The 27,709-nt window shown below is 40.8% G+C and overlaps 1 protein-coding gene across 2 annotated transcripts in view; it reads right to left on the bottom strand.

The window, feature by feature from the left end:
- The window catches only part of mettl15 (methyltransferase like 15), a 113,750-nt gene extending 86,353 nt beyond the window's left edge, over positions 1-27,397 (bottom strand). The window contains exons 1-2 of one of the 2 annotated variants that reach the window (XM_037534411.1): positions 27,334-27,397; positions 23,051-23,321 (exon numbers count right to left, since the gene is read on the bottom strand). In XM_037534411.1, coding sequence (XP_037390308.1) covers positions 23,051-23,314 — 264 coding nt within the window. In that variant the 5' untranslated portion in view covers positions 23,315-23,321; positions 27,334-27,397. Of the gene's footprint in view, positions 1-23,050; positions 23,322-23,660; positions 23,696-27,333 lie in introns of those variants that run through there. The other variant, XM_037534410.1, reaches the window with a different exon arrangement.
- Between the last annotated feature and the right edge of the window lie 312 nt (positions 27,398-27,709).

Raw genomic sequence — 27,709 nt, 5'->3', positions numbered from 1 at the left:
ACTTTTATTTTGTATGACAGTGTTTTCATACAGAAGTGAACTGAATACTTTTTTTTCACATTTACACACAAATACAAAGGGAAGTCAAGCTGTAAAGCCTTGGACATGCAAAACCAACTGTCTGCTTTATTTCTTTCTTTAACACTGCGTGGATAAAAACCTGAACAGTGGTGTTTAGAGTAAGATCCGTATAAAATTATATGAACATCATCTTAAACTAACCTCGGACATTCGATTCAAAACCTTACAGTATTCATTTTCTGAGGTCACATGAGGTCATTTCCAAGTAAAGTGGGGCCTTTCGTATCTTTATCCCCTTTTTTCCTACATGCGAAGTCCGTCAGGTGTAACCCAGCACGGGTTGGGGTAATGCATCCAATCCGGCGCCTCAATTTGAGCTGGAGCAAAGACAGACCTACACCCCACTGTAACTCTACAACCCATACCTCACCTATTATACATAACATGCAGCCTGTGTGCAGCTGCTCTTGTAGCGTTCTGTAGTAGATTTGTATCTCAGTGTAGTTAGAGGATGTACTTACAACAACCAGAAATATTTCTGTATTTTGAGGCAAAAGGAAAAAAATATTTGTCAAAGAGGAACGGCAGAAACTGCCAGAACCACCACCAATAACATAGTTATATTTAACGTAATTTTCATTATTGATACTTTAACCAATAATCTTAATAAAATAAAACAAAGTTATTTTAACCATAATCCTAATAAATAATTTTCTGGTGATTACTGGTCATTTTAATTTAATTTTACACCTGGAATAACTAGTTAATGGGGAATTTCACCCACTTTCAAAATTTCTGTATATTTCTCAATATCAATCAAGATGTAAACATCATTCAGCACAGAAGTCATTTAGAGTGTCTCATGTTAAGTTGCTCATTGTAGAGAAACATTCTTGACTCATTTTCTTTCCAGTAGTGGTGATAGGAGCCAAGGGGAATATAGTAATTTTAGCTACTATCCAAAATAATCAGCTTCTTTAAGTGTAATGCTGATTGTGGTTAAATAGTGGTAAATCTTAAAACATACGTTTTCTATGTTCCTTACAATGTCCTTCCACCATGAATGAATTTTAAAAATATGTTTGAGACCAAAAAAATGATCAAAACAGCAAAAATCTGTTAAAACAATGGCATCAGTGATCAGGCAGCATATTCATCATTCTGTGATTGAACTTCAGACGCACTCTTCAGGCTACCAGTTCCTATCACCAACACTGTGAACAAGTCTTATTGCTAAGTTGGCTGGAAAGCAGCATCTCACGTCAAGTTATTCAGAATGACTTCAGCCCAGCTCAGACTGGATTAGTTTATTAGGGGGACGTCTGTAAAGACTTTAATTGCATGTCTCTTCATCTCACATGAAGAATACGTGATATTGCACACCAATAACATGCATAATTTCTAGAGAATTCTCTAAAAATAAAAGTTGATAACATTGTAATGGGAACATAAAATAATGCTTTATATTTGTAGCTGTGATTATAATCACATCTTTAATGAGCCTGTGAACTCACTTTTCCTCAATAATTTTATTTTCTTTCTCCTCTTGATAAAGCTCACCCATATGGAGTCAACGTTTTACCAAGTAAATGGTAGAGTGATTCTTCAAAAGCCCCCATTTATCATTTTTGAAAGTGTTTAATATTTTGGAGGGTGCCACTAGGAGACAAAGCAAGGCAACTTCTGTCTGAAAAAAAGAGGAGGGGTGTATTTGGACAGGACTAAACTCATCAGTGCACCGCCGAGTGTGGTAAAAAAAACTGTTGGTAATTGGGTCTGTAGTTCTGTCAGGACAGGAGGCAGAACGGCAATAAAATGAAAGAGGATCACCAGTCAGTGAGGAAATTACTCCAGCACCCCATATAAATTTAATCCTGTCTGAACAGGGCTTTCCTTTACACCTTAACAATGAATTATACAAAAATGTAGTTCTCCTTTAATAACAGTTTTAGTTTAAGGTAGTCCTGAACTGGCTACAGTAACTTTGTTCAGCTCATTGCTGTCTTAAACTGAGCTCAGCGTTGGCTAAATGACCAATTCAGCTGTGCAAAATCACCCAAAAACACATTTAAAGTTGACTAACAAAGACTCTATAAACATTTGGGCATTCTGGTGGTTGAGTCTGGTATTCTGTGTCATTTAAAAGCCTCTGGCGGTGCCAAAAACAACCCTGTCAGTTACAGATATTCCTATTATAGCCTCAAAACACTATTGCAATTCCCCTCAACAGATTGTTTACACCCAAACAACAAAAACTGAGAAACAGAGGAGTTTTTTAGAAACTTGATTCCCTTACATTGAGCTGGGAAATGAATGAACAAATGAATTAAATACTGCTCATGCATGCTCATTCAGGTTGTGATGGCAGAAGCTGACACTGGACAGTGTAATAAAACCCCGCGAGCAACAAGACCAAAATCACAAGGAAATGCTCATTACGTTTTATGTGAAGTGGTGTCATAAAAAGCCTTTGCCTGAGGCTCTGACTCACTGTTCCGTCCCCGAGTCATCCTCCCTTCTCGTAGACACCCTTAACCAGTTCAGACACCTGCTTCACGGTGGCAAAATGAACCGTCATACATTACAATTCCTGTCACATAAAGCCACAATGGTGCCCCCATAACTATCGCATCCATCCATAATGGGATCAGCAAGAGTTTGTCACATGGCCCTCCAAAGCACACCAAACAAGTGTGCAGTGAGGTCCACAGAAGGCCAACTACATACATGCACTCTATGCCAAATGATTAGTCAATAATATTGTCAATGTCGATTATTAAAAATTAATGCTGCCATAGAATTTTTATTCTTTTGATGCTCTTTCCTTATTACCCTATTATGCTCTGTAATGTTCAGGCGACACTGTTCAACAGACTGCAATACTCTACAGAAAGTGTTGGGGGCGATATGGCTTCTGTCATTTCTTTGAGCCATAAAGGAAATCATCTCTGGTTGCACAGGTGAAATTTAAAATATCTGTCTGATGCTAAATTTGTTATATTAACATTCAGCAAGATTTGGAGCTGTAGGAGCAGTAGGAGCTGTCTGAAAACTGTCTCAGCATTGTCCTAATATTCTAATGAGCAATGTGGTCGACACACTCCCAAGCTGCTACACAACTGAAGCAGTACTAAACACAATACTGCGCACAGGGAGAAATATGCACTCTACATATCAGGGAGTGTGTTTACATGCACCTAATAATCCAACCATAATCGGATTTCTGCAGTTATCTGATTATACGGTCAAGTAAACAGCATACTCTGATGTTTTAGACTGGAGTAAGGTCTAGAAATCCGATTAAGAAATCCAATAAAGCTGGATTTTAGATCAGTAATCAGATTTCTCAGAGCACGTAAACTCTTACTCAGATTTCTTTCAGATTTCTCAGTCTGTGCATGTGTATAACAGACTTTCGGAGCGACGCTGAAATGATTACATTCCCCCTCAACATGAAGGATTTACATATTCTTCATGTTCTAGTTGACGTATGTTCACAGTTTCAGGTAAAATGGGAGTATTTTTTTTTTTAAAGTGAGTTTATTGGCTAAGCAGGAATCTGATTACTGACTAATGTAAACCAGGAGTTTTCATATTATCTGATTATTGAAGTGCATATAAACACATTCATCGGATGACTGGCAAAATCTGATTTTCTGCAGCTACAGGATTATTAAGTGCATGAAAAATGCACTCAGTGCTGTCCAAAAAAGTTAGGTTCATTTTTATTGATTTTACATAATTTGAACATAGTGGTCGTCTTTGACGTTGTGTGGGAATTTCATGATCAAAAGAAATGTTCCAAAATCATTTGAAATAAAAGCTCTTTACACTGACTTACAATAAAAGTTAAGAATGCTTATGCCTTTTCCTGTAAAATTATTATTTTAGAGAAACATGTCTTTGTGCGGTGTGGTGGGTAGCGCTGTCGCCTCACAGTGAGGAGGGCCTGGGTTCGATTCCCAAGCCGGGTGACCGGAGTCCTCTCTGTGTGGAGTTTGCATGTTCTGCCCATGTCTGCATGGAATTCCTCCCACAGTCGAAAGACATGCAGTCAGGCCAATTGGACATTCCTCCGGTTTCCTCCCACAGTCCAAAGACATGCAGTTAGGCCAATTGGACATGCTAAATTGCCCCTGGGTGTGAGGGTGTGAGTGACTGTCTGTGTTTGTCTGTCTGCCCTGCAATGGACTGGCGACCTGTCCAGGGTGTATCCTGCCTTCCGCCTGATGACTGCTGGAATAGGCTCCAGCACCCCCACGCGACCCTGAGGGAGAAGCAGCTTAGAAAATGGATGGATGGATGTCTTTGAACAGCAATGATATGCAAGGTGTCTTTTAGACTATCTCTGCTAAATAAAAATGCCATCCAGCTTTTATATCTTTTTATATTCATATATAAAGTATAAAATTTAAACCAGCCATTAGGGGTGTACTTTGTGTACTTCTGGTGCCGGTCCCAAGCCCAGATAAATGGTGAGGGTTGTGTCAGGAAGGGCATCCGGCATAAAACTTGTGCCAAAACTATCATGCGGATCACAAATATGATTGCCATACCGGATCTGTCGAGGCCCGAGTTAACAACGACTGCCTCCGGTGCTGTTGACCAGCAGGGTGCCGGTGGAAATTGGACTACTGTAGGTCGAAGACCATCAAAGAGGAGAAGAGGAAGGCGGGTTAGAAGGCAGCGAGAGAGAAGGAAAGGCAGGAGTGTGGAGGTTAAGAGCAGGGATTCTGAACATAGGGACAATGACTGGTAAAGGCAGAGAGCTTGCAGACATGATGGAGAGAAGGAAGGTAGATATTCTGTGTGTCCAGGAGACCAGATGCAAAGGAAGCAAGGCCAGGAACATTGGAGGTGGATTCAAACTGTTCTATCATGGTGTAGAGAGGAAGAGAAATGGAGTAGGGATAATCCTAAAGGAACAGCTTGTGAAAAGTGTTCTGGATGTAAAGAGTGTCAGACAGGATCATGAGCCTGAAGTTGGAGGTTGATGGTGTAATTTTGAATGTGGTCAGTTCATATGCACCACAGGTTGGTTGTCAGTTAGAGGAGAAAGAGGAATTTTGGAGTAAGATGTATGAAGTGGTAGATGGTGTCCCTAGAGAGGAGAGATTGGTGATTGGTGCGGACTTCAATGGACATGTTGGTGAAGGGAACAGAGAGGATGAAGAGGTGCTGGGTATGTATGGTGTGAAAGACAGAAATGCGGAAGGTCAGATGGTTGTAGATTTTGCAAAGAGAATGGAAATGGCTGTGGTGAACACATATTTTCAGAAGAGGGAAGAACACAGTGTGACATACAAGAGTGGAGGGAGGTGCACACAGGTGGATTATATCCTTAGCAGGAGATTCCACCTAAAGGAGATTGGAGATTGTAAAGTGGTACCAGGGGAAAGTGTAGCAAGGCAGCATAGGGTGGTTGTCTGTAGAATGAGATTAGAAACAGAGAAGAGGAAGAGAGTGAAGACAGAGACAAAGATTAGATGGTGGAAGCTGAAGGAGGAGGATGGTTGCAGGCAGTTCTGGGAAAAATTGCAACAGGCCCTTGGGGGCAGTGAGGAGCTACCTGAGGACTGGGAAACTACAGCTAAGGTGGTGAGAGAAACTGGCAAAAATGTGTTGGATGTTTCGTCTGGTCTGAGGAAAGAAGACAAGGAAAGTTGGTGGTGGAATGAGGAAGTCCAGGAGAGTATTCAGAAGAAGAAGGCAGCTAAGAAAAAGTGGGATAACCAGAGAGATGAAGGAAGTAGGCAGGAGTACTGTGAGGCTAGTCGCATAGCAAAAAGAATGGTGGCAAAGGCAAAGGCTCAGGCCTATGATGAGCTGTATGAGAGGCTGGACAGTAAAGAAGGAGTAAAGGACTTGTATCGTTTGGCTAAACAGAGAGATAGAGCTGGAAAGGATGTACAGCAGGTTAGGCTGATAAAGGATAGAGAGGGAAATGTACTAGTGAGTGAACAGAGAGTGTTGAGTAGATGGAAGGAGTACTTTGAAGAACTAATGAATGAGGAAAACGAGAGAGAGAGGACAACGGGGGGAGTAAAGTGCAGAGAAAGTGCAGAGAATTGGTAAAGTGGAAGTGAGGGCAGCTTTAGAAAGGATGAAGAATGGAAAGGCAGTTGGTCCAGATGACATACCTGTGGAGGTATGGAGATGTTTAGGAGAGAAGGCAGTGGACTTTTTAACCAGGTTATTTAACAAAATCCTGGAGAGTGAGAGAATGCCTGATGAGTGGAGAAGCAGTGTAGTGGTCCCCATTTTAAGAACAAGGGTGATGTGCAGAGCTGCAGTAACTACAGAGGTATAAAGTTGATGAGCCACACCATGAAAGTATGGGAAAGAGTTGAAGCAAGGCTAAGGCGAGAAGTTCAGATCAGTGAGCAGCAGTTTGGTTTCATGCCCAGAAACCACAGATGCAATTTGTACGTTGAGAGTGTTGGTAGAGAAGTACAGAGAAGGTCAGAAGGAGCTACATTGTGTCTTTGTGGATCTAGAGAAGGCATATGATATGGTGCCAAGAGAGGAACTGTGGTAGTGTATGAGGAAGTCAGGTGTAGCTGAAAAGTATGTTAGGGTGGTGCAGGACATGTATGAGGATAGTGAGACAGTGGTGAGGTGAGCAGTAGGAGTGACAAATGGTTTCAAGGTGAAGGTAGGGTTACATCAGGGATCAGCTTTGAGCCCCTTCTTGTTTGCAATGGTGATAGAAAGGTTGACAGATGAGGTCAGGCAGGAGGCTCCATGGAACATGATGTTTGCAGATGACATTGTAATCTGTGGTGAGAGTAGAGATCAGGTGGAAGAGAATCTGGAGAGGTGGAGATTTGCACTGGAGAGGAGAGGAATGAAGGTCAGTAGAGACAAGACGGAATACATGTGTGTGAATGAGAGGGAGGCAGGTGGAAAGGTGAAGATGCAAGGACTTGAGGTCGTAAAGGTGGATGAAGATTTTCATTGGGAGACTGAGATTTTCGTTGGGAGTGACAAGGATGGACAAGATTAGAAATGAGCAGATCAGAGGGTCAGTGAAGGTGGAGCAGTTTGGAGATAAAGCCAGAGAGGCCAGGTTGAGATGGTTTGGACATGTGTTGAGGAGGAATAGTGGATATATTGGTCAAAGAATGTTGGAGATGGAGCTGCCGGGCAGAAGGGGAAGAGGTAGACCTCAGAGAAGGTTTATGGATGTAGTGAAGGTGGACATGGAGATGGTTGGTGTAAAAGTAGAGGAGGCAGTGGATAGGGCAAGATGGAGGCAGATGATCCGCTGTGGCGACCCCTAAAGGGAGCAGCCGAAAGAAGAAGATATAAAGTATAAAATTCATTATATTTTAATATTCACTTTACTGTTGGATGTACATCCAGGGAATGTCGGAGTGCTCAGCTGAACAGACAGGCAAACAGACTGCAGGTTCTACAGGTTGTTCTTCGCTTGTTGGTCAGCTTTCACTTTCACCAAACAGAGAGACACTGTAGCTGAGCATGGTTTGTCAAAACTGTGTGGATGGGACAATCCCCATCAGCCTTTTGATTGATAAGAATACTGTTTATGTACATGTAACCCAAGATTAGGACTTCTCAGTTTATATAAAAAGAGTATCTGAGCAAAATCCAGTGGCCATTTAGTCGACATTGACAGGACATCCTTTGTACATGGACATTGTGTGCCCAAAAGAGCAAGCTTAACTGACTTAAAAATAAAACACGGATTCAGGCTCCTTGGGGCTTTAAGAGGAAATGAAGAAGCCATAAACACTGCCTTAGTCGATTACCTGAATACTAGTAACCATATTAATTGACTATAAAATTACTGTAACAGCTCTACCACTGTCATTTATACACAATAACAAAGTGGTAAGAATTAGGAGCTCTCAGTCAGGTGTATGAGGCCGACAACAGAACTTTAATTAAACCAGAGGCTGTATCCAATGAGTTAGTCTGGGCCACGGCTGGTCAAGAAAGCTCTGAGTCAGGAAGCTGAGTCATACGGCAAAAAAACTTTTCGGTTTCTCTCTTACTCTCGCTGCCTTCCCTCCCTGCTGTTTGCTGAAAGAAATCTGTCCATGAATGAGAGGAACAAAACAAACAAAAAATACAAACAAACAAAAATACATGTGAGGTCCACTTGACCTTCTGTGAAGCGGTGATGCATCAGCTCCTGGACACGACCCATGGTGACTATTGACACCTGGCTTTCCTGTGTCAGATCAATAATGGTCAAAGCTCACAGAAACTAGAGAAAGCACAGGAAACGTCTTCATTAGACACTCAAATGCAGCCTTGTCATTTACGACATTTCTCCTTTCTCCATATATGTTTTGGAAAGCCTTTGTAAACCTGTTTGAAAGCGTGCTTATGCTTCGTGAGATCTGTAATCATCAGAAGTTCAAACTCAGCCAGACGGGTCAAACTGGCTGCTGTAATTACGCCTTTAAAATCTCAACAACCTTGAGTGAATTAGTGCAAGAATTTAAAGAGGCATTTACCTGGCCTCATTTCTGACATGCAGTCTCTGTATTGCGAGCCAGTATCCACCACTGCCCTTCACTGCCCCCCACCCAAAACAACAACATCAAATGTTCTACACCCCAACATCTCCTGATGAGCCTTCACCACGGAAATCTGCTGCAATAAATTATAGAGCACGATAATTCAAATAACGCCGTGCCTGCTGTTTTTGAGCTTTCGTACAAACCCCAGTCAAGGCCATGTTGCAGCGATGAGTCATCGCTCTATCCAGCTGTCCACGGGGCATACATCTGATTAGCAAGCCCACGCTCACACGGTAGGCGCAAATGTAAATATTGTAATAAAACCCTCCGTAATAACTTAGCTCTCGTGTCTTGGAGAGGCTTCACTTTATTTATTCTAACCTCTCGCTTTTAGCAATATCGCATGATGGAGAGCGCGTGCTCAAATAACAGTTAATAAAGCCGCACATCAGGTGGAGTTTCCCAGAGATCGTTCTTCAGCTCCTTCTTCTGCATTGATGAGTTGCTCACATCATTAGTGTAATTATCCTTCTCATCATTGCAGAGTGAGCTTCCATCAAAGTCGTGGGCGTTTTTGCTTCACATTCAGACTAAGGATGCTCCAAGAACATGCCTGCATTGTGCAGACACTAAAGGAAGCAGGATCGAAGGCCCCAACCCTAGCAGTAACATGCCTCACCTTTTGTACATATTCTTGGGAAGACAAAAGTCAAGGGGTTTTACTGCCATTTGCTCAAAAAGAGGTGTTGCAGTGACTGTGGAAGCTGAAAATCTAACAAGTGTATTACTTCCAAATAGGAAGTGTCAAAACGGGCAGCAAAGTCTATGGCCCAGTAAGCTGGCGGGGGGGTTTATCTGGGGGTTCAACGGGTGTGTTGCCATGGTGACACAGAATGCTCTAGGGCTCCTGCCGAGCCTCACGCTAGGAGGCAGTCCCCTCTGTGCCAGCCCAGCCACCTGGTACGGCCGCGATACATTTGGCTAATGAACTCGTGGACTCTCTTTCATGCCGCGCCCCCAACCGTCATTGCCGATTGTCTATTCATGAGGGTAATGAGAAGTCGGGATCAGAGAGAGAGAGAGAGAGAGAGAGAGAGAGAGAGAGAGAGAGAGAGAGAGAGAGAGAGAGAGAGAGAGAGAGAGAGACGCTACTCATGGCCACTGATAACCCCAGACTAAACCCGCAACCTTACGAGGCTCGAGCTTAATATCTGGCCGTCAATCAGCTCCGCCATCCCTCGCCGGAGTGTTTAATTACAGGGATCAATTATTCACTAGCCTCTTCTTTCAGTAGGACGCGCTCCTCCGAAATAACACAGCCACAGGCTCAGGCAACCAGGATGGAGCAGACACAGATGCCTCTGGCCCACAGAGGGGGCCTGTGTCACAGGGAGAGAGCCCTTGGCACTACACATAGATCTACGCAAACCACCATGCACAATGAGCAAAAGAAGATGAGGGAGCGTAATGCCCCAGTGCCGCAAAAGTCATCACCAGAAAATATACCGCAGACAGTTTCGTGTCAGGTTGGCTGCAGGGCTGCGTTGACGTCACGACCTGTTGAAAAATGTCACTCGTCGTCACTGGGGCTTTCATGCGTGGCCTCAGCATTCATAAATACTTAATGCACAGTGTTTAAGATGCAACAGAGAATGTTTGGCATCACCTGTTGCAGAGAGGGGCATCAGTAGAAAAAGCCTCACAAATATGGTTATTTTGGCATATAAATTCCTTTCCATTTATCTCTGGATCTCTGGATAATTCTTTAAAGTAAATAACAATATAGGATAAAATAATATTAAATGTACACTTTCTACCAAAAGAACCCCAACTAGACCATAGAAGTGAATATAATTGCTAGTTGAGTTAAAGTAGTACTGTGTAAGTTGGGGGATTTGGGGACGTATCTCTGGCAGAAATATATAACTAGGAGCAATTTATAAAAGAACATCTTTGTAATGTCAGTTGGGCTATGCACAGAGTGGATTCATTCATGCACCTGGAGCAGGTGTTTCAAAGCATCGCCCATGTTTGACAAGCAACTTACAATGGTAGTCACATGTAGTGTTAGGAGTCTAGTCCAATGATCCTTATGGGAATTCCTGTGGTATTCATTTCTTTGGATGGGAATTACACCTTCATACTCGGGATGATGATGTTATTCACTATGTACTCACCATACTGTCACCCAAGCAGGCTCTGTGAGCTACACCCTTGCTAGTTGGGTATCCACCCCATCCAGCCAGACCTTCTTTTGAGCAGATGGGCCTCGGTATACTTCTTATAGAGACAACGTTTGCCTGGTTTTAGTGGATGACATGATGTAACTGAGGAGAAAAAGAATAACCACAGATGTTGTGCTGAAGTGTCGCTCACCATGTCGTGCTCACTGCAACAAGGTGAACTTTGCAGACACTACACAACATGTGCAAAAAAGTGTGGCATCATTCAGACATGGATGACCGGAGAGCAACTCTCAGCCACACTAAACCACAGAGAGCCCAATGACTTCAGCTTTGTTTCACTGAAAGTATACTGAGATTACGACATCAATCCATGAAGACTTATGATGGGTATAAAAAACTCCAGGTAAATCTGACACAATAGCTCTGAATTTTAAATTAATATTTCAGGCTTTGTGAGGTGAGTTTCATCATTGCAAGGACAAAAAATATTTGGAATGCTGTGCAAAATTTAAATAAATAATGCAATGAAGTGCAAATCATTTACATGTTTTTCTAAATAACCACTTTAATGTTAGCAATAGATGCACCTTAAAGTCGAAGCTGGATTGGAAGGGGTGTCTGGATAGTTTTGGACATATGGGTACGTAGACTGGTTTGTCAGTGTGTGCATGTTCTTGCCTCTTCACGTTCATGTGAAATTTATCCACTGAATTTACAGAGTTTGGATAAATGCTACTTGAGATTTTGCACAGCACACTTTTCAAAGTTTGTTCACATTTGTATTATTTCTTTAATAAATAAAAGCACAAACTTTTCATAACTTTGCGACCATTCATGCAACAGCAGAGGCATGAGAACAAATTACTGCCTGTCAATGAAAACCGAGCTTATACAACTTTCAGTCAAGTGCCATAATCAGTAAAAACTGAAAGTGTCAGGCCCCAGCTCAGCAATTTGTTTTTTGGCTTGAACAGACAATATGAATTACACATAAAATCAATACAGAGGTTTTTTTTATCTTTATGCTCCAACACAGGCACTAAGGCATGCCAAGGGCATACATGTAGGCAGAGGGGAGCCTTTCTAAGACCTTAAGAGGTGGTCAAATTTTTGAGGAGGAATTTCAAAGACACATATCTGTTGTGACAGATTCTTTCTTATCCAGAAAGTCATCATGCTTGTATTTAAACTTAATTAAACTGGCAGTGTTGTAGTAATACTTTTATTTATAAGCTTGGTTAGAAACAAAATGTTTACAATCTAAAATTGACATTTTCCTCATTTACATTTGTGCATTTGGTTGACACTCTTATCCAGAGGGACATTGAATAATGTTACAGAGACAGGCGAATGTAACCCGAGCAGGGTGGAGGGAGGACAGCAATATTAAGCTAGGTTTATGCTTGATGCATTATACAAGGGTACGCAAGCCAGAACTGACATGGTGCCTCCGGCCCCACAGGCTGGCCTCATGCACAGCGCACCAATTTTGTAACTTGGCAACTTGGCACACACTGCTTCATTACGAAGGGAGGTTTGCTGAGCAGGCTCGCCTCTACAGGCGCGTGTATGGTACTTCTGTCATACCATATCACAGAGAACATTGCAGCAATGGAATCTGTACTATAGACGCTAACATTTTTGTTTCAGAGTCTCTGCTGCAAAGGTATAATTCAGCCTTTACACAACAGTAGTATCTAGGCAGATACAGCCCTTTGAGTGGTTAGACCTTCAGGACCTGGACAGAACGCATTATGCATCAGATTAACTATAAAGATAATTAGAAGGTGACAGTGGAACCAATCATGTTTTGATTTCCAGTGCATGAGACCAATTTCATTGCCAAAAAAGAAGGCATAAATATGCCACTGCAAATACAGGTGGCAGCCTAACCTAAGTTTAAGTCTGTAGTTAAATGGAAAACTACACAGCTCTATGGAACGGCTCTTTAATGAAGGATTCCTAGTGAAACTGTAAAATATACAAGGTAAAACATATCAAGTCTTTTACAACCTTAAAATGTCCATGTTTTATGCAAAATAAATGCTGTCCCACTAATATAGATAATGCTAACACACTATTAGAAATCCCACAAAGGCACTAGCATAATTTAGTATTGTCATAAAAGTGAGTTTCTCCCATTTTCTGACTATGTTTTGACATTTATGGCCCAAACTGAAGACCTGGATCACTGAATTTAGGACAGTGATTTTGAGCAATAATGCCCAAGCAGATCTGCTTATACTAGAACACCAACAAACCACCATACCAAACATAATTCATTTCCATTTCATGTTTATAATGAAGGTGGGAGTGATTTGCTGAAAGCATGCATACAAGAAAAACTGGGGCCATTTTAACTCCATGAGACCGACAGGTTAATAACTGTGACCTTCTTCTAGGCCGGATGTCACACTGCAAAGGTGCAATGTTGCCCTTTCAGCTTTATCAGGGAGATTCTCTTGTTCCGCATCTATCCTTTTGCCATTATGAGAGAAACTGGCCTCAGATTGGTCATGTGTGCTCCAGACTGACAGCTCATTAATCTCCGCTGGCCGTGCTCCCTCCTCACAGGCGCAGGAGGCCAGAGCCAGAGCCGAGGATTCCCCCGCGCCTGCCCGCGTGTGTCCCCGCCGCTCCGCCTGCCTGGATCAAATGCTCGCCGCAGGGAGGGGGTGCCCAGGACTCCGAAAGGCAATAAAACAAAGCAAATCACTTCCCGCCAGGGGTGTGTCTTTTGGCGTGTAGGAGTGTATGTGCGTGTTTGTGCGCAAGAAGGTGTTAAAAGTGGGGCCACTAAATGAGACACAACAAGAAGAAAAAAATAAAAGCAGTGGCTTGTTTCGATCGTCCGTGGGCAGACTGCAGGGGGAAGCCAGCAGAGAGGAATCCATCACAGCAGAGAAGCCCGTCCGTGGGTGGACCTGCCTCTGTGAAAAACAGCTCTGGGGCGAGATCTGAGACTAGAGCCATAGGCGCTTGGTCCATAAGTCTTGGGGAGAGAAATCTTCTGTCCAATAATCAAGGGCAACATCAATATTCCCGTCCATTCACAGACATAATTAGAGGGATATCAACGAAGGGGTGGGCGATATGGCCAAAATGTACTACTGCGATACCTGAACACATCCTCACAATACATAGACCACTGAAGTTGTGTTGCCATTATCTTATCTGCATCATGCACATATTAGGAACTTAGTTCCTTGTTACTATGCAGGAGGAGTGTAGTGGGTCCTAAGTCTAGAACGTCAGGTTTGGCTGAAATTAGGATTCTTTAAAGACTTTACAGAATCTTAACCCAAAAGGTAAAAAAATGAGGTGGCCATGATTCAGACGTCTTTATGGAAGCTGTCCGTCATTATAGCTGCAGTTCAGCAGCAATAATGTTGCCACAAGCCACAGGGCCAGACTGCATGCGTCACACTGCAGGCCCACAACTGCCATCCTAATAAATGCCATTAAGTCATGACTGGCTCCAATGTGGAGACCATATCCTGGCATTAGTTAAAATGGACATGCCTGAGCTGCAGCAAGAATTCTCAGGCTGTGCGCTCAAATGATGCACACTGTGAAGCTCAGTGTTATCTAACAATGTGGCAGACAAGGGAAAACAGTGCAAGGTGCAAAGACCATTGTTTGTGCAATGTTTATGTGATGCCATTGCCAAGAAAAATCTTTTAGAAGTCCAATGTGTTCCAATGGCCTTTGTCGCACTGGCTGTACTGGGATGCCAGGCACAGAGAAAATTACTGGCACTGTGTCACATCTGGTTTTGAGATTGGCCCGAAACAGCAAGGAATGAAAAACCCTGAACCTGTGAACTTTCTCATATCAATCTGTTATGCTCAGTTAGGCTCCATCTGCACTTCTGGATTGGAACAGAAAAGAAACAGGACAGAACAGAATGACATCGAAAATGAAATTGGCCTCACTACATCTTCTTTTAGCGCGGGATCCCTTCTAAACCACAATCTCATTGAATAAGATATTTGTACCAATCTCTAGCTAATTCACAAACACAAGGGCGGCAGGACGCACAATGCTTCATGCTTCAGATGCGTTAGACCAAGTGCAACGTTATTCAATCAGTAGATGAGGTTGTCGTTCTGATATGGGACAGAGAGCTTTTTTTCTTCTCTGTGATGTGGAACCCCCCGCCCCCCACGGTCTTCATCGCCTCCTGCTCCTCAGCTCCAGTAGTGCTCCTCGTCTTCCTCCCACGCTACGTGTCTTTAATTGAACCGTTGACGCACTGCCTTGTACTGCTCATTATTCAATTAGCCAAATGCTACAAACGCATCCTGACGGCTAAGATAATTAGAGTAAAATGGTTATCTGGCCTGGCCAAGTGGATCTGCAATTCAAGGTGAATAGAATAATATCCAATTGTAGCAAATGTAATATTTCCAAGGCTAATTTGGCAGCTAATGAGGCCACTGTAGTTTGGGTAATTTATGGGCAAGGGGAAGGTGAGAGAGGCCGGTCAGAGGGAGTGCGGTATAAACCGCAGTGGCAGCTCTCTCTCTCTTGCCTTCTCACTCTCTCTGCTCTGAAAGTCACTGCCGAAAAAAAACAAGAGCCCAATAAATCTGCAATAGAACGAATGAAAGGAGAGGAAATCAGGGCTCACTCAAAGCGAACCAGTCTTTTTACTCCACACCTTCATAACGGCTAGTCCTGTTTCCCTCTTCTCCTTTCTGTGAGGTCTGTTTTAAAGTGAGAGATGGAAAAAAATCAAAGATACACAATTTTCCCCTAACATGTCTGGTACAGATAAGTCAAAAGTAGGCATGAGTCAGAATTCTCGTACACCCACACAGTCATTAATATTTTAAAAAATCAAATAACAAACTAAGATTTTTTTCCATGTTAAAATTAGCTTCTCTTTACTATTATTTGTTCTCATATTGACCCATAAGACATCTGAACTCCACCAGAGGGCAGAGAAGAGTCTGTGTCCTGCGTTGAGGTCCAATTTTCTGTTCAATCTGAAGAAAAATTTCTGCTACTGCAGCCAGCTAAAGGGCCTTGGTATATTTCATGCAGAGACAGCGTTAGCCTGCATTCAGCATATAATTAGCTTAATTCTAAAGAAAACAAACAACCCCAGACGTTCACATGGCAGCTGTGCAAACTCCACCGACAAATATATTACATATAAGGCATAGGCTCTGACTGGTTGGAGCAAAGAAGACATGCCATCACTTAATGATGCCATGACATGCCATACAGGTAGGATATGGTACAAACACAGCCATAGAACATAAGAATCATCACAATAAAACACACATACTCATCAATTACTCATACAGTGGGTTGCAAAAGTATTCAGCCCCCTTGAACTTTTCAACCTTTTGCCACATTTCAGGCTTCAAACATAAAGATATGAAATTGTAATTTTTTGTGAAGAATCAACAACAAGTGGGACACAATTGTGAAGTGGAACGAAATTTATTGGATATTTTAAACTTTTTTTAGAAATAAAAAACTGAAAAGTGGGGCGTGCAATATTATTCGGCCCCTTTACTTTCAGTGCAGCAAACTCACTCCAGAAGTTCAGTGAGGATCTCTGAATGATCCAATGTTGACCTAAATGACTGATGATGATAAATAGAATCCACCTGTGTGTAATCAAGTCTCCGTATAAATGCACCTGCTCTGTGATAGTCTCAGAGTTCTGTTTAAAGCGCAGAGAGCATCATGAAGACCAAGGAACACACCAGGCAGGTCCGAGATACTGTTGTGGAGAGGTTTAAAGCCGGATTTGGATAGAAAAAGATTTCCCAAGCTTTAAACATCTCAAGGAGCACTGTGCAAGCGATCATATTGAAATGGAAGGAGCATCAGACCACTGCAAATCTACCAAGACCCGGCCGTCCCTCTAAACTTTCAGCTCAAACAAGGAGAAGACTGATCATAGATGCAGCCAAGAGGCCCATGATCACTCTGGATGAACTGCAGAGATCTACAGCTGAGGTGGGAGACTTTGTCCATAGGACAACGATCAGTGGTACACTGCACAAATCTGGGCTTTATGGAAGAGTGGCAAGAAAAAGCCATTTCTCAAAGATATCCATAAAAAGTCTCATTTAATGTTTGCCACAAGCCACCTGGGAGACACACCAAACATGTGGAAGAAGGTGCTCTGGTCAGATGAAACCAAAATCGAACTTATGTTTGGCGTAAAAGCAATACAGCTCATCACCCTGAACACACCATCCCCACTGTCAAACATGGTGGTGGCAGCATCATGGTTTGGGCCTGCTTTTCTTCAGCAGGGACAGGGAAGATGGTTAATATTGATGGGAAGATGGATGGAGCCAAATACAGGACCATTCTGGAAGAAAACCTGTTGGAGTCTGCAAAAGACCTGAGACTGGGACGGAGATTTATCTTCCAACAAGACAATGATCCAAAACATAAAGCAACATCTACAATGGAATGGTTCACAAATAAACGTATCCAGGTGTTAGAATGGCCAAGTCAAAGTCCAGACCTGAATCCAATCGAGAATCTGTGGAAAGAGCTGAAAACTGCTGTTCACAAACGCTCTCCATCCAACTTCACTGAGCTCGAGCTGTTTTGCAAGGAAGAATGGGCAAAAATTTCAGTCTCTCGATGTGCAAGACTGACAGAGACGTACCCCAAGCCACTTGCAGCTGTAATCACAGCAAAAGGTGGCGCTACAAAGTATTAAAGCAAGGGGGCTGAATAATATTGCACGCCCCACTTTTCAGTTTTTTATTTCTAAAAAAAGTTTAAAATATCCAACAAATTTCGTTCCACTTCACGATTGTGTCCCACTTGTTGTTGACTCTTCACAAAAAATTACAATTTCATATCTTTATGTTTGAAGCCTGAAATGTGGCAAAAGGTTGAAAAGTTCAAGGGGGCTGAATACTTTTGCAACCCACTGTATAATGGAATGGAATTAAGGAAGTAAAGGAAGTAAAACCTTCACCATAATTTAGTGAATTTATCCGGTTTAGCATCAGCTAACTACCTCTTCATTACTTGCTATTTTCCAACTAAACAGTACAGCTACTTTTTGACTGAAAACAGATGATTAGCATTTGTTTGTTTATCTTAAAGATGTTAAATTGACATCATTCTTGCTGTAAATTCTAAGCCACATGTCTCCTACTATAGACTTGTTATCTGGGTCTGGGTTTAATGTAGTACAGTGATAGCAAGATATTCGTGGCATCACCATCTCTGTATTGTGTGTGCCTGGACTGTGACTGTATTTTGAACATTTTTCTGTCTATTCTTATTTATTCCTACATGGTCATGTCTTTCTCACCTGTCACTTGTCACATATACACTGAGCCTAATTTTGGCATCAGTCCTGCTATAAAACTGCATCAGCCCAGTGTCTTACAGGCGGGCTAGGTGTCTGGTACCTGTACACAAACAAATAAACTTCACTGCTCCAGACATACAGCTAGTCCCCTGGTTAAGATGCGGCTTGGATTATTCAGTGGCGTCCACCCGACACCTCTGGTCTGCAGTAACCTTTAGTCTTAATAGTGCATACAAACTCGAATATCAAATTTTCCAGAAATACCTATCCCTAGTCCAGGGGTCTTTAATTTTGTATTGGACTGGAGCTATGAGGATAACGCAGCTAACAAGTAAAACTACCAAAATGGAGACTGTGTAGCTAAAAACTAGTAGTAACCACCTGGAAGTCTGAACTTTGTCTGGAATTGTATCCATTTACATGACACTACGTTAAACCGTGTCAGAAACCACAGAAGTAACTCTATTTGAGACTTGTAAAACTAGCAAAGTTAGCAAGATCGGGGTGGGTAACATGACAATGTTTATCATTATCTGTTGCATGACGTTGCCTCAGTGCAACAAACTAATTTTCCTCACTTTACAATAACATTATACATATTTAAAGACAATGACAGGGTTAACAACAAAGAGAACAATTGAGTAAGTCAACAAAAACCATGTACTTGATCATACGATTTCTTAATGTGTACACTTAAACCTTTTTTAACATTCAGTATAAATTTTTTGAGAATTTGCAGAAATATGCTTGTTGCCTAGAAGCAACACTGTATGACAATAGAATGTATTTAGCCAGTCACAAGCCAGCTATCACCACTTCAGAGAACATGACTCTATATCATTTCTTCCCATTGTCACACAATGTTGCTTCAAGGCAACAGACTCCAAAAAGACCCCTGTACACATTATTACTACTTATGTTTCTGAATTTAATAAACCGGTAGGAAATTCTAAATCAATGATCATTTTATGCAAAAAAAAGTGAATTGAATATTTTTTAATTGCTGTGATAATGTGTGCTGTAGACGGTTAATAAATTACATCATGTCATAATATGCTTTTCTGAGCGAGTTGTGGATACTGTCAGTATTTAAAGAGCACTGACCAACTGCATGTTTCATAAAAAGAGCATAATTCATCTCGTTCCACTGGTTTATGCAGCATATGAACTGTTGAATAACATCACAGTACTCATAGTTTATGGTGGTATGTTTCAAATATGGCTCTACTTCTTCTTTTTCGTCAGTTTTAACATAGCAAACTAATTGCTGTGATGCTTATTGTGTATCAAACAATGTCTTGAATTATCATGATATTATGTTTTGCTATTTTGCCCATCTCTACTCAGACAACAAACAAGTCCTGAAGTCTTCCAAAAATCAATCACATTCAGAGTCGAGGAAAAACAAACATTTTTTGCCAAACTATTCCTTGGAGAACAAATACAATCAAAGACAACAAGACAATTGAATATAAACATTAGCAGGTATATGATGTGATGCCCAGAGTGTTAAGTGTCACAGTTCTCCCCAGCTTGAGAAAAACAAACTGACTGACAATGGAGCTCAAGTCCAATTCAGATGTATCACCTGGCCACATGCAGCTGTAGCAATGAAAGTGAGTAAAGTGCATAAAACAGTGAAACGCTATATACTTTACCTTTTCAACATGCATGGCCCTGACAGCTCTTAAAGAGGTGTAAAATGAGAGGTGTGCAACCATTAATGCCCCTTTTACTCTACCCATTCATGCCTAAAATCTGAGGAAGAACCAGATTAGAGCAATGTAATCTGTTTAAACATGTTTTCCATCGGCTTCTCTGTGGAATCCCCTTTTCTGCCACTGCAGCATAGTGAGCTATTGGGTGAGAAGGAGCGAGCCCTCCACCTGCACTGCCATACATGCCTGGATGCCTGCGTGGGTGGTAGTGGGCCGCTGAAAGCCTACATTTACCCACTTTGGCATAATTGCAGCGTTTACTCTCTGACTGCCTAAGTGCTCCATTCATACCGTTTCGCCTCGCCTGACAAGAGCCTCTGCACAGGGGTTGATTGCTTTACAATGGCAGATCAAAATATTAGAGTGATTCCTCTCAGGAATCATAGAGAGTGTTTGACTAACACTATCATTAAGTTGTCTGTCAAGCACCACAGATAGAAGGCCGAATGAATGGAGGAGAGAAAAAAAGGAAATGTAGTGGAAGCAACGATGATCTGATCATCATTCTGGATCATTAACTGCAGTGAGCTGTTATGGAGTAGATTCTCTTCAAACCCAGCAATTTCAGAAATTGTTAAACTGCTTGAAATGAAAAAACACAGCACAGTTAAGCGTAAGCCTTGCGGTATGTCCTTTTTCTCAGATAATAGCATTGCGGTGTCTGATGATCTAACAAGGCAAGCCAGCTAAACACATCGCAGAGGGGTTTTGATAAAAGATGAAAAGATCTATGAGGCTACACATTTAAGCCTATTATATCTATATTCCATACTTGATTAAAGCTTCTTTTTCAAGCCTTCAACCGTCCTATTTTTATAGTGCAATTCCACATGGACATTCTGTCATGGACAGTGAACTGGAACAGAACAAAATCTTGTTCTAGCTGGGGTCATGAGGACATCTGTAGTAGAAGTTCTGAATCATCCAAGGGGTTAGTTCTCAGTTCAATTCAAACAGTGGAGGTCCTCCACAATGCAGAATTCCTGAATTAACCAGGCTACCAGATAAAAAAAACTGTGGTTATTTCACAAACTGTAATTCTCAGTTGGCTAGATAACTTACAGCAAAAGGCAGGGACAAGCCTTATTTTTGGTTTAAAGGGACCCTGCCCTACATTTTCTTGCATTTTATTTTCCATTTTATCTATTTTTAAGGTCTACTTGTAATATTTGTGTGGGTTTATGTACCAAAAGAGTCATAACTCATTCTACATGATCATTTTCCAACCTCTCTTTACCCCTTAGAATATAACAGGCTGTTTTTGTTACTGTGCCTTTAAGACTGATATATCATTGTTGTCAGAACAAAACTTCATGTTAACCTCCCATTAGGTCTGTTCTGGCTGTTGCATTGCGGTGTATTCAAAAAGCACACCAGGCTCTTCTTTCGATCTTTTCATCATGAAATTTACGTAGAATGTAAAGGGCAACAGACATTTTCAAATGAAGAAGAAAAAAGAACTAAAAGGGAGATATGAGGATTTGTTTCTGACAGCAGCTATGTGTACTGTGTGTACTGGAGTGACGTTTATATTTTGAAACAGTGATGGTTCACATACATCAAACACTTATCCTAAAAGTGAGGAAAAAATAGATTTTCCATCACATGAAATAAAATTAAAAAACACAAAAGTTTTAGCAAAGCTTACATTTTATGCTTTTTCTTTCCAAAAATGCTTCACTCAGTAACCATGTTTACCCTGTTAAGGATGTGTAACTTGTTTTCACTTGGAAAATCAGCAAAACATGTATCGTGGTATTCTGCATATGGCGTTTCCATATGACTGCACAGCATAATTCCAGTTTTAAAATGATGTTAAATAATGTTGAGGTTATTGAAGTTAGACATTGGTTCCCAGTTAATTTAAAGGAAATAATCACAACCTAAATCACAAAATTGGTCAGAGGTATTCCAGTTAAACTTTTACCCCTTATCGTTCTGCCCTGTTGCTTCGCAAAATACCCATTCTGAATCAATCTCATGAAACACAGCAAAACATGAATGGCACATCTGTGACATGTGCGTTCTCAGCTGACGCGGGAGCTGCCTCGTTATTGTTTATTTAATTATTCTATTACATCCAGGCCTTTGGCAGGCTCTCCCTGTACCAGTTGGCCCATGGGCGGATGATGGAGAAGTTAAGAGGTGCAAACTTTAGTCAGGAGCGCGGTGGCACTGTGGCACTCCGGGTGCTGCCAGCAACCCAACAGTGGCGCCGTGCTCCTGAGTCACGCGCTGACCCAAGGCCCCCACCTGCACCAGCAACGCTTCTAGCCATAGGACCCAGCGTCGTCCGAGCCGAGCCGCTCGCCAGAGCAGAAGGCCCTTTGACTCATGCCCATCTGGCCTGCTAGCACGTTAAGAGTACGCCAAGGTCCCTGCTAGCACGACGCAACTTCTCTACCCTGCCCAAGTGGGGACAGGCAGCGAATCGGAGAGCCCTAAAAGTTTCAGTGACGAGTAACTTCTTTTGCAGCAAGATCGCGCATGGTTACTAGAGATGAGAAGTCAACAGGCCGCCTCTGACTTCTCCCACATAGCATACACAAATGCACAAACACAGAAGTTCAAAGTCACACCCTGCATAAGACCTCTAAAAGGTATTACACTGTACGAATCATTACAGATGGTATGCATGACGTATGCATATGCTTCCTAGATTATTTGCTTTTATGCTTTTCTTTTACTAGGCGCTTCTGAAAGACCACGCTGAATATGTAAAGGCTGGTTTCTCAGATATGGACACAGTCTTGGCTGTAACCAACATAATCCTTTTATTTTATGTATCATCTGACATCTTTGCAACAGTATTTTTCATTTAAAAGTCCTTTTGAGTCCAGACTTGCATCAGCACTAACAGTCTATTACAAATAAATACCTTCGTTTGAGAAGTCAGAGGAAGGGTTATGAAAGGTCTATGAAAAATGTAAAAAATCTCAAGGTTCTTCCTCCACCTTTCCAAATCATATCTGATATTTGCTTTGAAGTCTAAAGAGAGGAATTTGACTTTTTCACTTCAACTTTGATTCACCGATACAAGTTTAGTATCTATGTTATTTTGCAGGAGCCTTTTCAGAAATCTTTCAGGTATTTACTTACTGCCATATTACTGACACATTTTAAGAAGTTCTCCCTCAGTACAAAACAATTTAGAGCTACAAGTAACTATTGCTATGGCCATGTCTTTGACATCACTGTCAAAACAAGATGACAACTACACAAGAAATCTAAAAATCCAAGCCATGCTTGCTTCGCTACAGACCTACCCAAATGGATATTCAACACACTGCATGACTTATCAGAAATCAAGAAACAGAAGTTTCTGACCTGGCCTGGTTTGATGTCCAAGTACTGCAGAACCTCTTTCAGCAGAACTGGTGTGTGTGCCTCTCGCTTGGTTTGTGTAATGGACTGTTCTGTCTTTCCGCTGTGGCAGTCAAATCTGGAAGAAGTAGAAATGGAACAGACATGCTGAGGCTGCTGCAGCTTTCTCCAGCAGCAGCCGGGTGTGCATTTTGGCGAAACTTTTCTCTGCATATGAAGACGTGCCTGGCAAAGGGACATCAACAAGCCACGACTGGAGAGAGCCATGTTGAAACTGAAAGTAGCAGAAAGAATCAGAGGTCAGAACTTTTCAACTTTTCAGAACTTTACCTACAGTATGTACTCTACACAAGTCAGAGACCATTCATTTACTTTACATTCACAACAGACATTAAGTTTTTCATTTTTCAGGAGACATTTAAGACAAAGAAAAATTAGTAAAAAAAAAAAACAGAAGTTCAAAAAAATCTTAAACATTCCAGAGAAGATGGGACTCCCAACAACCATGCGAGACCTGACAGACCACCAAAAACTGTTAAATTCACAGGAACCAAACTTAAAGGTTTTATCATTTAGAGATTTGAGATAATCGATTACCACTCTTGCTTCTGACCTGAAAAACAGTTTGTCCATCCTTCTACGTGAGAAGATAAATCAAGTGAAAGGATGTGCAGCTCTCAACAAACTGCTACTGAGAAAAGGAAATAGAAAAAAAGTCTGTAAATCAAAAAAAGAAGCTGATATTCTCAGAATAACGGACTATCCACCCCAGAGTCCAGACCTGAACACCATCAAATGAGTTTGGGATTGCTTGACTTGTGAGAAGCGTAAAATGCAATCTTTTTCTACATCTGAAATTCTCCTAAAAGAATACAAAGCTGTAATTTTAAGCATGGAAAATTTGGATACTATTTTGTTAAATAGTTAGACTTATTTATAAGGTATCTTTTGGACAGTTCTGTACACCATTTAAAAAATTTTAAAAATGGAAACAGAACCACAGTTTCTCTCACCATAGAAATCACACAATTAATGTTGGTATCCTAAATGAATGCATTTTTATTTTCATAAAACTTGCTCATTCTGTACAATGAATACTAGGAATCTAGAGAGTGTTTGACACTTTCAGCACAAATTACAGATTACATCCAGACTTATGATTTTGAATAAAGACTCATAATTAAGCAGATAGCAAATAGTTGTATAAAAAGAAAATGAACAGGCATTTTTACTTGTTTGAGTAGTTTATCATATACATTCTTTAATTCAGCACAATGCCGAATTAAACACTGCGAGACGCCTCCTCAGTTATTTGCTTGGAGAATAGAGAAGAAATCGTGGTGGACAATGAATCGAAGAAACTGGTGTGTTATAATAATGAACAGAACTTTAACATATTACTTATTCCTACTACTAGCCACAGCTAAAATATGCTATTCCATACTAGCCTGAAGATCCATGCACTAAAAACCATAAAGTAACCAAAGGACAAGCAAATATATTGAAATGAGTTCACTGCAAAATGCACTAATGTTCCTGTCTGAGTAACAGGACTGCTCTGAGAGCATCTTCACTTTATTTTGCCGTGAATAAAAGTATTAACCCGCTGATTCAATAGATTTCAGCTGTGACATGAATGTCTAGGCCAAAATAGCTTGAATTCACTATTTCGTTTGAGACAGAGTGAAACAGAGTGAACAGCGCAACGCATGCTGTGTTATCACAACAGAAAGAGAACTTTTCTAGCACACTTTGAGGTGCTTTCTGGTGTGGTAAGATAACATCCATTAACATCCATTCACTGTTCCAATTCTGAATTGATTGCTTGCTTGCAGTCATCATTTTACATTTTACATTTACGGCATTTGGCTGACGCTGTTATCCAGAGCGACATACTATTTGATCATTTTACGCAAGTAGGCGAAGGTAGTGTTAGGAATCTTGCCCAAGGACTCTTATTGGTATAGTGTAGGGTGCTTACGCAGGTGGGGGATTGAACCCTAGTCTACAGCGTAGAAGGCAGAGGTGTTAACCATCACCTACATGTTAATGCATCTAAACCTAACCTTGAGCATGAGGATGACAGGCCTATCCCTGTAATGATCATGAAATTTTACTGCCTAAATTAATGTGATGAACAATTTGAACTGCTCAAATGAACAAACATTGCTCACTACCTACTGCCCTCTAAATGAGTTATTGCACCAAGACAAAAGTTTTGACCTTTTGTTGTTTGTGTAAGACCCCATGACACATCTTACTAAATGTTTTCATTCAGAAAAACATTTCTGGATTTACTAGAATTTTTCAATTATTAACATTACATTTAAAAACTCATAAGAAACATGTAGGTTAACTGCTCATCTAGCACAATAAATAAATGATCCATAAAGAGTCACACACAACTTCTCTGAGTGGAACTACCAGCTATGATGGCATCCCCACAGCCCTCTCTTCAGACCTTTTACAGATGTAGGTAAGCTGTTCTGATGTGTGTAGTCAACCTCAGTGGTTATAATGGACTGGTGGCATGATGTTTAAAGTTTTTATGCAAAAGAACCTGCTGTCACACAGTAACGAGCAAACCCACATGACAGTGTCAGAAATCATTTACAACCCCAATTCCAATGAAGTTGGGACATTGTGTGAAACATAAATAAAAGCAGAATACAATGATTTGCAAATCCTTTTCAACCTATATTCAATTGAATACACTACAAAGACAAGATATTTAATGTTCAAATGGATAAACTTTATTGTTTTTTTGCAAATATTCAGTCATTTTGAATTTGATGCCTGCAACACGTTCCAAAGAAGTTGGGACAGGGGCATGTTTATCACTGTGTTACATCACCTTTCCTTTTAACAACACTCAATAAGTGTTTGGGAACTGAGGACACTAATTGTTGAAGCTTTGTAGGTGGAATTCTTTCCCATTCTTGCTTGATGTACAACTTCATTGGAATTGGGGTTGTACTAACATGAATTCTTTTCACTGTAATAGTGTTTTTTATAAAAATACATAAAAATGTAGGGTATAGTAATCATGGGACCATTTTGGACACGCCATCTGTCTATGATGAGAATGAATGAAACATAAGAGATTAATATAAACAAAAGAACCATAACCCTAAGCCACAATGTCTTCTGGAAAGCTCCACCCCAGCGCTTTTACACTATTTAAGGTGGTCGATATTATTGGTTATTATAATTTGTAGCTGTTTAAAACTGACAACAACCATAACATTTTCATATCGGTAGTGGTATATTTAACATAGTTGTGCAAAAAATGCAAATATACTAAATAATCACACCAAGGAAAGTATATCCACCAAATAAGAATCTTACAAAATAGGCCTGGGCAATATGACAGAATGATGAAATGTCTGAACATATCATGGAAGTTGTCAGTACTCACAGAATAATAACTAACTGCCTGCGAAATTAGTCCCATTTAAATGGATTTGCTGCAACAGAGCTTGTGAAATGATGAATAAAAATGGTTGTATTCATAGTTTTTAATAATGTATTTTAATGTGGCACTACTGGTTCTTTTTCCTCTGTTCCAACTGATCAGAAGTCTGAAAAAATAAGTAACATAACAGGTCATATATAGTGAAATTTTCTTCAAGTATTATAATATTAGGTTTTTTACCATATTGCCCATCTATACTCAGAATATACTATTAATATCAGCTTTCTGAGCTGAGAGAGAGGCTGGAAACCACTTCAATTAGCATTAATTTTCCACCGCATAGCATTCTTTACATGGACTATTAGATAGCTGACTTACTTTCATTCATTTCTTAATATGAATGAATGAATCCATCAATAAATGACAGAGACAGACAGAGAGAGAGACAGACAGAAAGAGAGAGGGACAGAGAGACAGACAGATAGGGAAAGAGAGACAGAGAGAAAGAGACAGAGAGACAGAAAGAGAGACCGAGACAGACAGAAAGAGAGACAGAGACAGGCAGAGAGAGACAGAAAGAGAAACAGACAGAGAGAAAGAGACACAGAGAGAGACAGAGAAAAAGAGAGAGAGAGAGAGAGAGAGAGAGAGAGAGAGAGAGAGAGAGAGAGAGAGAGAGAGAGAGAGAGATTATTGTGACAAAACGCGCTACACTGGGTTTTCAGTGAATATTCCACAAATACGGCTTGGGGCTGACTGGAGTGGACCTTACACGAGGCGAACTGTACAGCGAACTCGTTTCCAGGTTATAGTTACAGAGTATGCAGTGATAAAACAGCAGGACAGAGTTCAAGAGACAAAGTGAACGTACCACTAGCTTCGGCATGAGTGCCCGAGTGGTGCATCATTGAATAATGCAAGGTGGGAAACGTTGCATGCATTTGCGTTCCGCCTGTACTCCTACAACTCAACCTTTCATACTTATTGGTTTATTTGAAGTGACTACGCGAAGTACAGTTAAATAAGCTGAGATTTGCTTCCATAAAGCATGAAATCTCAGTTAAACTGAGTAACCTGACGCTTTTTACCATCGTCAACGATATATATATGCAAAAAACGATTAAAAAAAAAAAAAAATATATATATATATATATATATATATATATATATATATATATATATATATATATATATATATATATATATATATATAAAATCTCAAAACATTTGTTCACCAGTGGTGTTGG

This window comes from Pygocentrus nattereri, chromosome 25 (assembly GCF_015220715.1).
Source record: "Pygocentrus nattereri isolate fPygNat1 chromosome 25, fPygNat1.pri, whole genome shotgun sequence".
Lineage (NCBI taxonomy): Eukaryota > Metazoa > Chordata > Actinopteri > Characiformes > Serrasalmidae > Pygocentrus > Pygocentrus nattereri.
Note: the sequence above shows the minus strand (reverse complement) of the source record. Positions and strands in the feature narration are given on the sequence as shown.